Consider the following 16,900-nt stretch of genomic DNA (forward strand, 5'->3'; position numbering starts at 1 on the left):
ACTATCTCAAGGCCTTTCATTGATCTCCAAAAGAAACAAACAAAAGGGTACATTAGAAAGAGAGATCAATTGTACAATTGAAGCGACTTTTTGTTTTTTTTTTTTTTTTTTTTTGTCAAGCAAAATATAATCTTACAGATCTCAGGCAGAAGAGCCCGATACTCTGGGCGACTTGACAGGAAAGAGTGGGAGAAGTCGAGGCTCGGAGCCCCGCGGCGTAGTCCTGGGTGATGGGTGCAAATAAAATCCTTTCTCTGCAATCGCCCTCTCCTCGGCGGCAGCAGTCAATTCTGGAGCAGGTCCGGCAGGCGACCGGTTGAAGGGGTCAGGTATCAAGGGCGTGACGGGACTAAGGACCAGAGAGGGGAAATCGAGAAGACTCGGAGAGAGGATCTCGGGATTGCGCGGGGAGAAGCTGGAGTAAGAACCGTTATGAAGGCCTGACATGAGGGGGCTTATCTTGAGATGCTTGAGACTGTTTCGCCTCTCGTAGAGCTTGAAAGATGGCTTCTTCGGGCCGTTCTTGATGGGTGGTATGGTAATCTTGGAGGGATCAGCGGTGGGTTTGGAAGATACCTGTTTGGTGGTCTCGGAAGAACCCGTTAGCATTTGTACGACATGCTTGAAGGATGATGTATCCGCCTGGATGAAGGTGGTGGCATTATTGCTATTACAGGGCTCAGATCTTGGGAGGGCTTTGGGAGTCAAAGGGACTCCATTGCTGCTACTGCTGCTGCTGTTGGTGCTACCATTCGAAGTCGTCTGGAGATCCTTCTCCTGGGCCTTCGAGTTGTTCGATGAGGTTTCCATCTGATGGATTTCTTTTCTTTTCCCAGGAGACACTGGGGAAGAGAGAGAAAGGAAGAAGATGAAATGGGTTTGCTTGGTTGGGTGGGGAAAAAAACTAAAAGAGAGGGATGATCAAGACTCTAGAGAAAGAGGAGATAGGTGGTGGGTTGTGTGTGGAACAAGGTTGATCAAAATTCTTATGTATTTCTCTCTCCCCCTCCCCGCCCGTTCCCTTCTTTTTCCATTTACTTGTCTATTGTTGGTGCTCTATTTTGTTTTCGTTTGGGTGAAAACGTAGGTGACGGTCCCACGGCTGAGAGAGAGAGAGAGAGAGAGAGAGAGAGAGGAGCTTTGGTACTTTCCTGGGATTCATCCTTCTTGTTAACGTCGTCGAAATACTGAAAATCTTATTGACTTTGTTGCTGGTGCTGGCTCTCTCTGTCGCTGACTCTAAAGAAGATAAAAATAACTCTTTTTCTTTCTTTTCGTTTTTTATCCAAGCCCAAGGAGAAGAGGCTTATATTAATATTTCAAGTTTAATTAATGTCTTCAAAAAATCACCACCCTTCCAGTTTAGCTCTCCATCACCAATTCTCCATCCAAGGATCTCCCTGCTTTTCCTTTCGACAAGTCGAACGCTGAAAACCGTCCATTAGTAAGTTAGAACCCAGAAAAACAAACAGAAAGTTCCGCTGTCTGAGATTTTTTCTACTGTGATCCAATTGGAGCTGTTGATTGAGTTGGCGACCCACATGTGATGCTGTTAGGATCCTCTACGATGTTAGACAAATGGATGCAAGTGACGCCGGAGGAATCTTATCTATTAATTTATGAACGTTTAGAAATCCGATTTAAGCAGTTCCTGTGAGAGTGAATCTTAAGATTCATGGATCACTTACTAGTTCTTTCTTGTCTGGGCAGCGAATCGAATATAAATAAATGGGTGTGTGATGACTGATGATGAATCCCCTAACAACACGATGAGAGTTGAGAAAAAGGGAAATCAGAGAGAAGCTATAAGGTTTCCTTCTAGATGGGGAAAAGATGGAAGAATAATGAAGAAGAAAACAACAGAGTATCGAATTCTCATTTCTGGCATAAAGATAAACAAGATTATTGGAGAAAAAAGGTTTGTGGAGGGTATCGTTCATCCATGTGTCCGCCATACGGGCTTGTTACTCCAAGACATGAAGAGACTCTGAATCTGAAAATCCTCAAGACGCAAGGGAGATCGAGTGATGGAATACTTCGAACCCTTTTGTCGAACCAGTGCTTAACAAATGAGACTTACACAGTTTGAAAGCTACCTCTCTCGTCAGGAATCGGAAACCAGTCTTGCAGTGGTAGATACGTCGGCGGCCGTCCTTTTTATTAATTGTATATTCAGCTGCATTTAGTCTTACTTTCTTTTTTTCTATCTCGCCTTCCTAATTACTGACTGATATATACCAAACACAACCTATAGATAAAAGTTGCAGATTTTTCGTCTACCCATTTTTATTTTCAACTCAAAACTCGCTCATAGATCATGTCAAGAAACTGCTTAGAAATTTATTTGGAAATTTCGGCTGAGAAGCAACGTCAGACATGATATGGGGGACGTAACCATCTCTGGAGAGATCTTGATCAGCAGGCCCATGAGCCAACTAGGCGCATCTTGACCTAAACAAAGGCTCGGTTTCCTTTCTCGTCTTCAACTCCAAAGTCTAACCAGCAGAATAGCCATTGGAGCTCCTTAATTAAGCCGGAGTCGGCGGGGTTCTTTATTTAATGCTGAAATCCCCATCAGCAAAGCGTATAAAGGCGGTGGTAAGAAAAAAAAGGTTCTGGGTTGAGATGACTTTGTTCCCACCTTGAGGTTCACTGCTTTACCCACCATCTTAATTAAGTTCTCAACCACTTGGAAGAACTCTTTTAACTCAGCTTTGATCCATCCACCAACTAGATAATTAAGTTTGAAAGGTACAATTAATAAACCAGTCCAAGTGAGTGCGACCCATTGACCGTTCTTGTACAATTATCAAACCCGTGGAGTCGTAGACACAACATGTGCCATTTCACAATATGAAATTTCTTTTATGCTGTGTCTAGTTTGGCTCTTTCTGGGTATCTGATCGAGATTTGAGCTCTCAGAAAAGAAAGGAAGACTTGGGCTTTTGGCTTCTTGCCTGGGGATGTCGTGGTCCCTCTCTTCTTCCCATTTTGAACGATTCCGGAAATTCGAAAAGTTACCATCTATTTTATTTGCGTTAATTGTTGTACACAAAAGGGAAAAGGAAAAGGAGAGTGGCCTCAACGTGAGTCTCCTGCCTTTCTTTTCTTTTCTCCTTCTCCGGTGAATTCTTGAGTGCAAAGCCTTCAGAAACTTATCTTTCTTCAAATGTAATCGAGACAAGGAGACTCCTCTAGCTTTAAACAGCAAATTATACATTTGTGAAACCTCACTGCCTTTATGATATCCGATCATCATAATTCTTGCTTGTACAAGAAAAAAAGAGTTCACTTCGACTCGCCTTTGTTTTGGTAGCAGTGGCCACCATTGTTGACATCTATCCTTAATCTACATTCTATCTCCCTTCATGGGTTACACTTTTCATACAGACAGAGAAGGCTAAGCAAATGTACTAGCCGTCACTAATAAATAGATTATTCAATACCTAATCATACACGAACAAAAAAGAGTCATACTTTGCGGCTAGAACTTTGACATCTTAATGGAGGAAAATATGCTTCTCTTTCTTTACACCGGTTTTACCAGAAGAGACAAGGGAAGAAGACAAGCCATGTTGCGAGAGTTTGGTCCTGTATCATGTCCGGCAGGGCCCATCAGGAGCTGGTGGTCTTCAATCCCGAGTCCTGCACACGATATGTTTCCCTCCACTGCCTGACAATTCCTCAAGTGTTCTAACAGTTATTCAACACCCAGTACGTTCTAGCAGTCATTTTTTTTCCCCTCTATATGTTTAAATTCCGAAGGCTTTTCCACTTACAGTGACAACTCGGACATGAAGGGGATGGCGTCCACCTGCAATGGATGTGGAGTGGATGGTCCCAACTCCCAAGTCACCTTTCAAGTTTCAATTCTTTCGGTTTAGAGTAGTCTATTCTTATAAAATACACCATTAAGTACTTATTTTCAATAGATTTTGTTTCTGGGTTAGACTTTTGTAAGCCTTTCTCTGCTCTCTATAGATCATGAAAAGTAGTAAATGGAGGAGTAATTAAAATGGGGCAGAAATGGTCAAGTTGAAATTCAATGTCTTAGCTGCAGAGTACGACCCCCCTTTTCCTTCTTTCTTTACTTGAATGGTGTAGTACCTGTAAATACCATCAAACGCTTCATAGCGTTAATGAAAATGATGCTTATTGATAAAGAAAGATGAGGGTGAAGACCGAAGAGAGCAGCCGTGTTTTCCTCAATTACTATTGACGATGACGAAAACAGTCCAGCGTCTACTTGGACTTCAAAATCAAACAAGCAATTTATATTGTGAGGTGAGTCTCAAAACAATGGACACAAACGAGCAATTTCCTCCTAGGATAGAATCGTCAATGGAGGGATGTTTTACTTTCTGGGCACTGTATTTTAAAGTGGAGTATGCAATCAATGGCTTTGTTAGGCATTTTGGACCACGTCTCTTTGGCTCTTGGGTTGCTCTAAAAAATGGAGACAGTCATTGCCGTCTGATTTCCTTTTTGATGTTTCCTTGGTGCTCCCTTTGTAGCCATATATTTTTATTATAATAAGGTCTGTGACTGGTGAGGATTTCCACCCAGTTCTTGCGAAGAAATGATGGTCAAATTGTTTACTCGTAAGCTTCAGGAACTTTGACCTCGTTAACTGACGGACATGTGGCTGGTCGCGAAGCTCTTAGTTAATGAGCAGGAGGCAAGTATTAGGTATCACAGCCACAGATTTGGATAAAAAATTGAGAGAATAATGTGTGTGAAGTGGAGCCGATGTCAATCTAAGATTTAGTGTCAGAAATGCATTTTAGAAGAGTGAAGCTGTGGTACCTGATCCTTGTCTTAATGGTGATTGATTTAGTCCAAGAAAGTCCTGGACGATCTCACCCCAATCAATAGATTCACCTGGCCTTTGTCTATCAGCCTAATTCAAGTCAAGGAGCAGGGTCCCAGTTCTGGGTCGGACTACCCTGCTTTGAGTACACTTTATTTTTTTTCTAAGATAATTTACTTGCTCTGCTTATTGGCCCTACTTAAATGAGATTTTGGATCATCTAAAACAACCTCAGACGTAGTTGTACTGCTTGTTTCACAGCAACATCATCTAAGATGTCTCTGGAAAATGAAATAATTCATATACCGCTACAAATAAGTTACAGTTCATTGCATGTTCAACCACCTCAAACGCAAGCGGACAGGAACACAAAAGAGTGGGAGAATTGAAGGGGATAAACACAAAATTGGCAATATTGCCATGTTATAATTCCGCCATGGACGCTTTCCTGATCAAAAGAACAACCACCTCCGTCGCTTTGAACTTTTCTGTAGCCACATGTAAAAGCATAAGCTTTAGAATCAGGTTTTGAAATATTAACTACCCATAGAAACCGTCAAGGTTGGAGTAACCCCAAAAAGAATAAAAATAAGAAAACAAATGCCCTGTACAGCTTGTATACAAAGACGAATGGCAGTTTGGACCCAAATACTTTAAGTTGAGCAGAAATCAGGTGTGTAACAAACACAAGTAAAAAAGAGAAGAGAAACCTTCTGGCCTTCGTCTTGATGGATGATAATTGGTCGGGGAAGAACACCATTGTCTATAGTCTGAATATATGGCTTTACTTTCTCTTCTAACAGCTCATTCAACTGGTATAATCAATGATGGATAGTTAAATAAAAACTGTGAAATAGCTAACAGAAGATTTGATTTAAATATGCGGAAGTGCATAGTATTGCCAATCAAAAGAAAAAACCCTATTGTGAAGTCAGTTGCAACAACTAAATCCGGGATATTAAATTTCAATCGCATAACCCATACATTACCGTATAAAGAAATCAAAATCAAGATTAATTCTTCAGAATCACTTTAATACCTTTTCTTGGCGCCACTTCATTTCCCATTGAGAATCCAATATTTTATCAGCCATCTCTCTCTGGGCGTTGAGGAGAACTGTCATTTCAAATAATTTCTTTGGATCTTTCAGTTCCTCTTTGGTCCATGTAGTCTCATTTAAGGGAAGATTCAGCTCCTGTCCAAAGAGAGTTTCATAAACAAGACCAAAGCTTTGGTCCCCAAAGAACATAGAACAGAAGAAAGAAAGCTTACACCCCAATTTTGTGGCCGGGGTGAAACCTCAAGTTTCATCACTTCTGCTTCCAGCGCTTTCTTCGCTTTGTAATAAGGAACATTTCTTACAATCATAGGATCATCCCTGGCACGCATCGGATCTATAGAGATGAGAGCCTGTTCAAGCAATACTTTTCATAATCAGAGATTTGACTGAATCTTCTTTTCTGCTAACTAGATTTATGCCTTCAAGAAATTGAGGGAATAAAGGTAGCTTTTGTTGGTAAGATTCAACTCACTTCTTGCAGGTGTTCCCATCCAGGTTGTCGTTTCACCACCAGATCCCGAAGCTGATCATATCGCGTGGACTCCTACAAGTGAAAAAAGATATTACTCCAGAAGGGTAAATCTTCATCATAGTTAAAAGAACCAATATGAAGGGAATAGAGGAATCCTAGAACCTTATAGGCCCACCATATCTTCTGCCTAACATCGTCATCATAGTTAAACCCACCAAGCATCTGAGGCATGGTAATCAACCAAAATGCAGCAATTTTTGGGTCTCTCATGCTTTGAACAATGTGCTGGAAAATCAAGTAAAGGAATGAGGCTTTTTTGAAGGACAGAAAGAGAGAGAGAAGACTCTAGCCACCTCCAATGTTTACATTAATTACAAAGGCCCACCTCATATGGGTACTCCATCTTTCTCATGACATTATATGCTTTCCATGGTGGTTCCATAATCTAAGAAAGAGTCAGAAAGTGTAAGTGTAGTGAGCAACAGATTTTTATCAAACAGGACCCAAAGAACAAAGAAATCTTACTTACAAGAGGCTCAAGAATAAATAATTAACAGCAGGAAAAAATAAATAAATACTGATATATCCAATTTCTGGTGAGAAGTTTAGCTCTATAGCAAGAAAATTTCAATGAGGTAGGTTAATTTGAAAAACCTTCTCCAAAGATGGGCCAATGTCCATTTAAAGAAAAAAAAAAACAATGACTCTATGTTCCTTTGTAAAACAATTTTGATCGTATATGAACTTTAATTCCCAATCGGTGCAAAGATATTTAATCTCTCCATTTTTCCAAGGTTATTTGAGAAACTTCTTTAGTTTTTTATCAAAGAAATCTCCATCAATCCCAGCTGCATTAGCTGATGCAATAAGTAATTGTATTTCCTCATGTTGCCAAAGTCTAGAGCAGAGAAACCTTTTGATGAAAAAGAAATTGCATGGGGCATAACCTTTGTTTGTAGCTTTTGCTTCTTTGACTACACCTTCTAATAGAATTTTAAAAAATAAAAAACAACTTTACATGAATATGCACTTACTAAAGAGTCCATCACAAGCAATATTTGTTATCCACTGTTACCAGACCACTAGCTAATCTTAACCATTTGCTTCACTTTTACAAGAAGTAACTCAGAATTTTTTTTTTGAAATAAGAAGTAACTCAGAATTGAAAAGCTGAAAAACTGAATGGTAAAAATTGAGACTGACATTATCAGCAGAAATCCTGACTTGTAACTTGTGTTTACACTCAGGACAGCTCATTACCCCCTGCAAAATAAAAAACTGCTAATCAGAAGAGCAGAAGATGTTCAAGCTGAAACCAGTCACTTTGAAATTCCATTTAGCAACTCACACAGTGGACATTGCCTGTAACCATAAAACTATCAAGACAGAAGTGAAAAAAGTTGGAGTAATCCACAACTTGATCGCACTGGATCATCCTTTTACCAAATGGCCCCAATGCTTTGCAATCCTTAACCAACATTGCAGTGATACTACTCTTTAAGTTCTAGGGCTAAGCTGAAGATGAGGAAAACGAAATTTACAATTCTGTGGATGCACAGAATATAGTGAGTGTCTGCAGTTTTAAAAGATTAGCAGCTTCTTTTCCTAAGTGATACTCGACTAGTGTATTCTTGTTCGTAAACTAGATAGATGTACTCATAGTAGTCATTTTGCTGAAGCTCAAATAGCAAAGAAGTTCCAATGAATTGAGCCAATAGCTTATGCCACATGAGGGTTTCTAATATGAGACATTAGCTTCATGTCTCACTGGATGTTTGGTTATAGTACATAATAAACATTGGATAAAAAAAAAATTACTTTCCATAGGCGATACTATTAAAGATACATCTCATCAAGTTAATATTGTTTGGTTGACCAACAAAAAATATGCAAATGAATGACACATTCTTCATTTTATGACAGCTCAGAATGTGCTAATCTCATAGTTGTCATGTTTCCTGAACCTCAAATAGCAAATAAATCCCCCAGGCTTGAGCCAATAGCTCAATATCAACATGAGGGTTTCTAATGAGATTAGCTTCAAGTCTCACTGGGAGTTTGGTTATAGTATGTAATAAAAATTGAATAGAAACAAATAACTTTCCACAGGTGATGCTATTAAAGATACATCAGATCAAGTTAATGTTGTTTGTCTATTGACCAACAAAAAATGATGCAAATGAACGACAGGATCCTCATTTTATGCTGGCTCAGAATGTGCCAAAAGTTGTTCTCTCTCTTAAAGGTGTGGTCTGAATACAGCAATTGAAAAAGTACCAACAGATAAGAGCAAGCACTATGACCTACAAGAAGTCCTCGCATGAGAGAAGTAAAAGCTGTTCCCATCGTATTCTGACAACTTAGACCAGAAATCATACTTCATGATATCGGTTGAATGAATTAACATAACTCAATAAACAAATAAAAAATTGAAAGAAACTGAAAAGTTTTAGATATGTGCTGAAGAAATAAATCCTAGCTGCAATATCTATATAACTTACAGATCCAGTGCATGTTGGGCACTCTTTAATGGGCAATGGAAAAGGAAGTTCTATAGCTGAAGGAAGGTACACCAATTCAGCCCTATTGTCTGCAATGGCTTCTGCAATACATTCTGCTGTTGCTGTCTCTCCACTGCAAGAGGTTACGTAGGATGCAGAAACTTCAAATACAACTTCCACCTTTGTTTGAGTAAAACTAATAAACTATGACAAAGATAATTTACCTTTTCAGTTTGTAATTCTTCACCTGATATTGAACCTTTCCTGTACCTTTGCACACAGTGCATCGCAATGCCTGCCACCCATTGCAGGTTTGGCAATTCCTGAAGCCATGAAACTAAATGTCAAATAATGAAGCTTCTAGCAGCAAAACTCACTCTTATTGTTAAAACATATTTAAATTTCACACAACTGATTATCTTCTAAAGCATCATTGTCTTAGACAGCTCAAAATATTAGGAACCAAAAATATTCTGAGACTAAAAATCTATACATCCAACTTTTCCAGCGCCTTATAGACATCATTGAGTAACTTAAATATTAGTCTTCTTCCAGAGCTATAAATTGGCAATGGAATGTGATTCAAGCTACAAAGAGAAGCACCTCTGACACAGCACTTTCTTCCCAAGTTCCAAAGCAATATCATAAGTGCCAATAGTAGCGACAGCCTGCACTTACAGCATAATTTAATCAGGAAGAAAAGAGAAAACTCTGTACAGAAACTTGCTACTAAAAACAGAAATAAAATGGGAGTTCTACAGCAATGTAGCAAACACAAGGTTCACAATGGCAATATTCTATCATAATTTCAATATGATGCTTATAATTCTTATATGCTTTGCACTAACAGATAAAGCAGCAGTAAACTCTTTCAAAGAAGTTAAAATTTTTTTAACCCAAATACGGTTATCCAACAAAATTGGCTGAATTGAACAAAATAAGCAAGTTCGTGATAGGAACTTAGAAAACCAAAAGAAAAAGTTAAGAGATAATCGCAAGTGAAGACATAATTTCAGTTTCAAAAATCAGGAAACACTGTGAATAATGGAATTAACTTTTCATGAATGGGCAAAATTTCAGAAAACATTTTTTAAAAATTTGGAACAAGCTACCTGGTAATCCAGAATTTCTCATAGAAAGCTAGTGTCTTACAGTTTGTCTTCCCCAGTCATCAACTTTTCACAACTAAGTGTAGATAACGACGAAATTATACATCGTTAATAACAATGATTAGAAAAGGAAAAATAGACTTAAAATGGACGAGAAACAACAGATATGACATCAGTTATACTTCAAGCATATAGTCGTTAAAGAAATAATCGAACTTACGAAAATTGCGGAGAAAGAGAGATGAGAAATGAATTCCGGAATGCCGAAGCCACGAGGAGCGGAGCCGGCAATGTCGTAAGCGAGCGTGAATGGAGATAAAACAATTTTGATAGGGAGCTCGAAGAGATCTATAAGGTCCTGACCGTGACGGGCGACGAATATTTTCCGGTAGACGTCCGCATACTGCTTTGCTAGCCTTATCAGGCGGTCGGGGCCTTTCGCCATTGCCTCTCGCGGTGCACACTGCACTGCGCACAGACTTAAGGATAAGTCGTTGGGCTTTGACACTGCGGGTGGAGCAACCTACTGCTTACTGAACTAGAAAGAGGAGGGGTGCCAGCGACCCTCGTGCCACAATTTTTTGAGTCCATGGCTCGCGTTTGTTAAAATCACTTTTTAAAAGAATAGAATCTCTTTAGAAGATGCCTTGAATTTATAGAGTTTCCCCAAACACGGCCTACGAGGACGACTGACAAGGATATAAATTAGGATTGGAAAGGGTCCAGGACGGGTCGGGTTTAAGTTGGGTTTACGGTGACGGGGCGGTGATCGAGTTGGGTTCGGGTTTAACGTTTCAGGTTTGTTTCAAGTTCGGGGATCTTGAAAACCGAACCTGACCGGATCCGTGTCTGACTCCCATCTGTGCATACGAGGCTAACACCATAGACATATCAATCGAAGAAGACACCGTTGGAGAAAGAAGAAAAAAAAAAAAAAAAGGAGCTCACAGTTAACTCCATAAACATCCCATGCTTTAAAGAGCTCAAGTGGTTACATATTCAAGCCAACTTATAGATGGAGTTAAATATACAAATAGAACAGGCATGACCGAGAATTGGATCCAAAAACCCAGGCTCTTACCGAACCGCCTTAATTTCAGTATCTTCCTCTGGAACCTCGAGTCTGGAGTCTGAACTGTGTGCATTGGGCCAAGAACCTAGCCTGGTACTAAAATCAACCAATTTATGGATGATCCTGTCCCAACAAAGACGAGCTCATTACACAAATAGAACCAATGTGAGTAGGGCCAGTGGAAGAGATGGGGGAAGTTAGCTTGTACAACTGTGACAAGATCCTTCAGGATGTTCACTAGTTGTGAAACACAAAAAAATCAGCTGTCAACACCATGGTAAAATCATTCAATAAAATCTTATCTCATAGTGTTCGGGCAATATTCTTGAACTCGTTAAGACAAGATTGAAGTATCTTTTGCCGCTTCTGTAGAGACTGCCGTTCATTCTGAAGGAGATCAACTGCCCCAGGTGCCACAAACATGTCCATGAATTTCTCATCATTCACAGCAAACAAATCCATAAATATAGCCACCACCAGCCTATCCTGACTGAAACAAAGAGCAATGAGATGTGTTAGAACTCATTAATTCAAATACTACAAGAAAAATGATCCAACAGAATAAAATGACAATATACTAGTGTGCCAATTTGAATTAATTCAGAGCATTTGAACTAGAATCTGATGCATTTCTGTACAAGCAGCATCTCGTGATTCAGTTTGATCATCAACGCACTATAAATATTCCAATATAGGCGTCTTATTTATTTCAATCAAGAGAAACAAGTAGGCTGCAAGATTGTTCAGGAATCCTACCAAGGAGTTAAAAGCCCTGAATTGAAAGTTGATAGCACACTACGCTCAATAAGAACATCACGGATTCTTGCAAAATGCTGTGCAGCAGATGAACAGATCTCTGAGTAAGCAGACCCTGACTTCTGCCCAAAATCTCCACCAGCACCAAACAAATGGAGCCCGTTTTGATTGGGTCTGAGATGACCTGCATTTCTGGATCCAGCTGCGAACCTTGCTTGCCGTTTTCTTCCTCCACCCTCAACAATGTTTCCGTTTTCCTTTTTATCTCCATAGGCTACATCACAAGGCTGATCAGGAGAGGGTGTTTCTGGCACCGTCATTTGACTCTCTCTTAGTGTTTCCTTGGTTTCCGATCCTTTCCCAGGTGTTGTTTGTTGTTGCTGTCGTCCTTTTGGAGGCACGTTCTCTTGATCCTCCTGTACTGTTTGGTATTGAGCAGTTGCACAGTCTGATAGCTCAAGGAAAAAGGAAGTGGAAGGAAGATGATGTGATCTCGTAGATCCTAGACCACCTAAAATATCATTTTCGTAGCAAACTTGAGAATATGGACTTGTAACAGAGTCAAGATGATGATGAATAAGTTGCTTGCATTGCTTGGAGAGGTCCAATATAAAGCGGTAGAAGCAATGCCTTAAGGCAGCATGAAACCCAATGTAACTATCCATGTGTCCGAGATTTCTCCCATCTGAATCAGGATCACAAGAAAAAAAATTTACAGGAAGATAGTAAGCGTATGGTAGATATAGAACAGAATCACATGTCATCTCTAGAAACAGAATTTCAAACAGCTCTCTGCTCAAGAGGTAGTCACCTAGCTCATTTGATTCTTGGTTGCGGTTCCTCTCAACAGCAAGGTCAAATAGGTTTCTCAAAACAAATGCAAGTCTGTCACAGGCAGTCTCTAAGAGAGGAGAAAGCCATGATCTTGCGGCTGCACGTGCAATCTCAGCAGCGGCCTCAGTAGCTCTCCCACCACCACCTCTTCCAGCATGGGCAAGCAAAATATTTGCAACCTATTTCAAAGCCAAGAAGTTTGGAATTTTAGAAACATTACATAAATCCACTACAGATTTTATACTTTTTATGCAGTTCCAGATGCACCTTTTCTCGAGAAACTGGTGGACACTCAATAGAATATGTAGCACAATGAAACTCATGTATCACCCTCTCAAATGCTGCCCCTCCATAGAGTTTAAGTGTAGCATTAGGAGGCTTTATATCAGCTGTTAAACCAGGCCAGTTGCCAATACCACTCTCAGCACGTTCTTCCTCTGTTGTTCTTCCCCATTGCTCAGGAGCAGGATCTGCCGCTCCACCTATCAGTGACCTCTGTAAAAGAACATTTAGTTTAAGCGACACAAATAACATGAAACAAGTAAAAATAGGAAACCAAAAAGAGAAGCCTATTTAACTATGAATACCACATGACTACTGATGGAAGCAGCATGCAACATAGCAAATTTACGGAGATATGCCACATCTGAAGTTGCTTTCAACTTGGTCTCCAAATGAGCTAACTGACTGCTTACTTCACTGCATCTTTGTTCAAGCAAAGCAAGTGTTGTTGGTGCTGCTTCTTTGTATCTCTTCTGAAGCTCAGACTCCAGGTAGGACCTCAGACTGCCAAACCCAACGAAAAAACCATATTTCTCTTCATTGAATCCACCGTTAACATTTTCACGCAATTGACGAAGGACATCTGCATCCACTAGAGAAATTTGCTTGCGAAATTCGTCATTGGAGATCATTCCCCGATCTTTTGGCAAAGCCACAAAAAATGGGCTTGTATTATCCCCAAGGTAACCACTGGCACTTAGATAGCGATCCACTTCCCACCGTTCAGTAAATTCCTGCGTTGCAATATTTCCTTTGCATCTTCAACAGAGTTTGATAAATAAATAACATTAAATTAAACTTTTTACACAATCATCTCAGTTTTTCACCTTAAGACGATTATCGAACTTCGAAACAACAATAATGGAGCGCCTAAAAGTTGGATCTATGTCACGGATGACATCTAACCAAAGTGAAGAACACCACTCAACACTACTTTGCTGAAGGAATAAGAGGAGTCTGTGGGGAGGGCCGGCTAGTGACTTCACCATTGACAAGATCTCATCTGGGGTGCTCTCAGGCTCACCTTTCTTGGCCTGCAAAAATAAGAATTTGAACCTAAAACACCAAATACAACCATTTGTAATCAGTTGTTATTTCATCAGTAGTGTGAAGTGGAGGGCAGTACCTTAAGAACAAAACCAGGAGTGTCAATAATTGTTAGATTGGGGCAATAGACATATTCAGCTCTCATCACTATGGGTTTCGAAGAAACTGCAGTCTTGGTCTTCTTTAAAAGTGTGTCCGTTCGTGCTTTTATAATATCTGCAATTGTTGAAGAAGAGACTATAGGACTTCCATATTCTTCCGAATCTTCCTCCTGCGATTATCATGGTTCTATGTCTCAATCCAGTGCCAGAAAGAAAGAAAATAAATGCCAAAGTCCTTATAAATGAGTTCAGATGAGATACAGAATTGCCAAAAAAAGCTTTAAAATGGAAGCCAAAGGCAGAGAGATAACAAGAAACAAGGGAAGAAGAAATGTGAGGTATAGACCAAGCAAGTAACAACCACTAGGTACGAGAAGAGCGTTTCTAAATAAGACCGCAAGACAGGCAAAAAATGAACTCACAATACATACATGAAAGACAAAAATGACAAACTGACATTGAAGAATCCTGAATTAAGTTAGTCAAAAGCACCCAAATCACTTAGGAGGTAAAAATCTATTTTCTGGACGCTCAATAACCACAGGTAGACAATGCAAGGGACCCACCCCTGGAATCTTCTAATAGAATTATGATTGATTAAAAGGGCATATAGCAATCCCGGAGAAAATTTTGAGGTATCACAGAGCTCTCCAGTGCCAATGCAGGGCAAGCCCCAACCATTACATGGATTCACTAGACAGTGTCTCCCAGGATGACTAACAAGAGGAAATAAGATATAAGTCTTAACTTCCGTTACCAACACTGTCAGAATCACGAAGGTCATAAAAATGTTCTTTCTTGAACATTAAACTCCACTTCAGCCAAATGAACCTCTAAATCCTTCCATTAACACATGGAGCTTCAAAACAAGCAGGCCTCATCCTACGGCCAACTAAATTAGTTTATCTTCCATAAACAGAGCTCGCAAGTACAATAAGCTAGAAATCTTGATCCATTAAATAGTGGAAACCAGAAAGGCTAACTAAAGAAGATGAAACGACAAAATGTAAAAGGCCAAGTGTCCGCTATCTATACGTAGCTATTGCAGATTTCCCAAGAATGGATACCCTAGTTGCAGCTAAAGAGGGAAGAATTAACTGAGCTTTACGAAATTGAAAGCTATACCAATCCCTCGGAATCCATTCCGCACCCAAAACCTTTAAACGCTAATCTTCTTTGGCCGATAGGAGTTAAAAACTAATGTCCTTTAGGAAAATGCCTCAACTGACTGAAATAAACTGTCTCAACAAAAAAGATAATCGAATAATGAAGTGACCTGGAAACGGCATCTGGGTTCCAACGCCGTGGAATCGTGGACCATCTGCAGGATGAGGGGTCTCCGGGTGCCCATTTCAACCTCACGAACATTGAACCGGAAACCCAGGAGCGCCTCAAGGAGAGAGCTCTTGCCATCAGATTGTCCACCCAAGGCCACAATTTCTGGAATCGGGAGTTTCTCACCGAATGCAACGGCGGCTGCCTGAAGGCGATTGTAGGCCTCGAACCGGCACCTGAATTCGGAGTTTGAATGGTAAAAAGAATCCATGGGGTGGGGCTGGCTTCTTCTGGAAGCGGATTTAGAGCTAGGGGTTTTGACGGGTGTAGCGAGAGTGCCCTTGGAAGCCATAGAAGAAGCCTTGAGAGAAGAACGACAGCGTGGGTTCGGAACGAATTCAAATGTTCTATAGACGTTGAAGAGCGCCTACCGCCAGAGCCGGTAACCGGTTCCATTTTTTGAATTCAAATCAAGACAAAGAAGCGTTACGTCTTGCCCTGGTAGAGGGCCTCGGAACGGATCTGGGCCGGAGCTGTTTGCATTAGGATTCGGACCCTTCTCAAGACTCACACAAAGCATGTTCAAGCTTTCTAATAATGGGTTAGGCAATTTATGATTATTAAACCATCTAATTTATTCCAAAAAATAAAAATAAACTAAAATAAATGATTAAAAAAAACATAGTTTTAATGGAATACAGTTTTTTTTTCTTCAGCACTATGATTGTTATATGATAATGATGCGAATTGTAAATATTTTAGTTTTTACGAGGACTAGGAATAAAAAAGCTTTTTCTTACTCTTTGTGAATAGTTATATAGATATTGGAGCATTTACAACTTTCTTTTTTTTATTTAAATGAAGTTATATCTGAGTTAATTATGATTTGGGAGTTTCGAGAAAAGGTTAATTGTAGAAGAATAAAGGTGGTGAGAAATGCCAACCTTGTTAGTGAAAAACAAAAGAGAGAGAGAAAAGGAAATAATGAAAAGTTGAATGCAAAGAAAATGAAAGAAGGAGAAGGTCTGTTAGTCAACTTGAAGTCTGAGATGATCTTCAACCGCATGACGCCCTTCAACACTTGAAGTCCTTAGTGAAGCGCATATGACATTTCATCTGGATGCAGGGGATGAAGCGGTCCTTCATCTCTATTGTTTAAAATCCTTCATCTCAAATAAAGCTATATTTGATCTTCTTTGAGATGAAGGACGCGCGACGCTTCCTTTTTTTCATTTTTCCCCTCTCTCCTCGCACCCCCATCTCTCGCGCGTCCTCATTTCTCTTTTTTCCTCCCTCTCTCCCGCACTCCCTCTCTCGTCTCCCTGCGCCACCGACATCGCTGTTGTATCTCTCTGTGCCATTTCAATCTCCCTAACCACCTCTACATCGAGCTTCTGCCCGAAACACATAAACTCAAGCAAGCAGAGCATGGCGAGCTGGAAAGATTTCAGACGCGAACACTTCCTGCCGTTTGGGATTCAAATTTCAGACTTTGGAACAGAAGCTCCAAAACCCAGATGCAAGCTTCGCCCTAGGACCTGGTAAGTGAATCATGAGGTTGCGGCAAATTAAGGAGACACT

The 16,900-nt window shown here is 40.1% G+C and overlaps 3 protein-coding genes across 3 annotated transcripts; all 3 read right to left on the reverse strand.

The window, feature by feature from the left end:
* Positions 1–87: 87 nt before the first annotated feature.
* Positions 88–1,013, reverse strand: LOC137962727 (VQ motif-containing protein 4-like). Its single transcript, XM_068809759.1, has one exon. The coding sequence runs from the start codon at positions 808–810 to the stop codon at positions 142–144; it is 669 nt and encodes a 222-aa protein (XP_068665860.1). The 5' UTR covers positions 811–1,013; the 3' UTR covers positions 88–141.
* A 4,079-nt stretch (positions 1,014–5,092) lies between these two features.
* On the reverse strand, positions 5,093–10,450 carry LOC137962994 (uncharacterized). The gene is made up of 12 exons (XM_068810158.1): positions 10,173–10,450; positions 9,447–9,511; positions 9,068–9,166; positions 8,844–8,976; positions 7,546–7,605; positions 6,728–6,787; positions 6,505–6,627; positions 6,343–6,414; positions 6,083–6,220; positions 5,850–6,005; positions 5,521–5,622; positions 5,093–5,298 (listed from the first exon to the last, which is right to left on the reverse strand). The coding sequence occupies exons 1-12, from the start codon at positions 10,395–10,397 to the stop codon at positions 5,263–5,265; spliced, it is 1,269 nt and encodes a 422-aa protein (XP_068666259.1). The 5' UTR covers positions 10,398–10,450; the 3' UTR covers positions 5,093–5,262.
* A 415-nt stretch (positions 10,451–10,865) lies between these two features.
* On the reverse strand, positions 10,866–15,673 carry LOC137962563 (dynamin-related protein 5A). Its single transcript, XM_068809501.1, has 8 exons — positions 15,321–15,673; positions 14,023–14,214; positions 13,724–13,930; positions 13,202–13,630; positions 12,882–13,109; positions 12,592–12,793; positions 11,781–12,465; positions 10,866–11,514 (listed from the first exon to the last, which is right to left on the reverse strand). Exons 1-8 carry the CDS (start codon positions 15,669–15,671, stop codon positions 11,328–11,330), a joined length of 2,481 nt encoding a protein of 826 aa, XP_068665602.1. The 5' UTR covers positions 15,672–15,673; the 3' UTR covers positions 10,866–11,327.
* Between the last annotated feature and the right edge of the window lie 1,227 nt (positions 15,674–16,900).

Source organism: Aristolochia californica, unplaced genomic scaffold (assembly GCF_029961685.1).
Source record: "Aristolochia californica isolate CCGP_79_NKW_82.1479 unplaced genomic scaffold, dmAriCali1.0.hap1 SCAF_4, whole genome shotgun sequence".
NCBI lineage: Eukaryota > Viridiplantae > Streptophyta > Magnoliopsida > Piperales > Aristolochiaceae > Aristolochia > Aristolochia californica.

What these genes read in the sequence shown, in the direction of transcription:
- LOC137962727 (XM_068809759.1), bottom strand. Translation starts at nt 810, where the DNA reads ATGGAAACCTCATCGAACAACTCGAAGGCCCAGGAGAAGGATCTCCAG.
- LOC137962994 (XM_068810158.1), bottom strand. Translation starts at nt 10,397, where the DNA reads ATGGCGAAAGGCCCCGACCGCCTGATAAGGCTAGCAAAGCAGTATGCG. An exon ending in GATGGGAACACCTGCAAGAA is followed by an intron (nt 6,221 to 6,342) that starts GTGAGTTGAATC and finishes TTGCTTGAACAG; the next exon opens with GCTCTCATCTCTATAGATCC. An exon ending in CCCGGCCACAAAATTGGGGT is followed by an intron (nt 6,006 to 6,082) that starts GTAAGCTTTCTT and finishes CTCTTTGGACAG; the next exon opens with GAGCTGAATCTTCCCTTAAA.
- LOC137962563 (XM_068809501.1), bottom strand. Translation starts at nt 15,671, where the DNA reads ATGGCTTCCAAGGGCACTCTCGCTACACCCGTCAAAACCCCTAGCTCT. An exon ending in CTCCTGGTTTTGTTCTTAAG is followed by an intron (nt 13,931 to 14,022) that starts GTACTGCCCTCC and finishes TTATTTTTGCAG; the next exon opens with GCCAAGAAAGGTGAGCCTGA. An exon ending in CTTCCATCAGTAGTCATGTG is followed by an intron (nt 13,110 to 13,201) that starts GTATTCATAGTT and finishes GTTCTTTTACAG; the next exon opens with AGGTCACTGATAGGTGGAGC.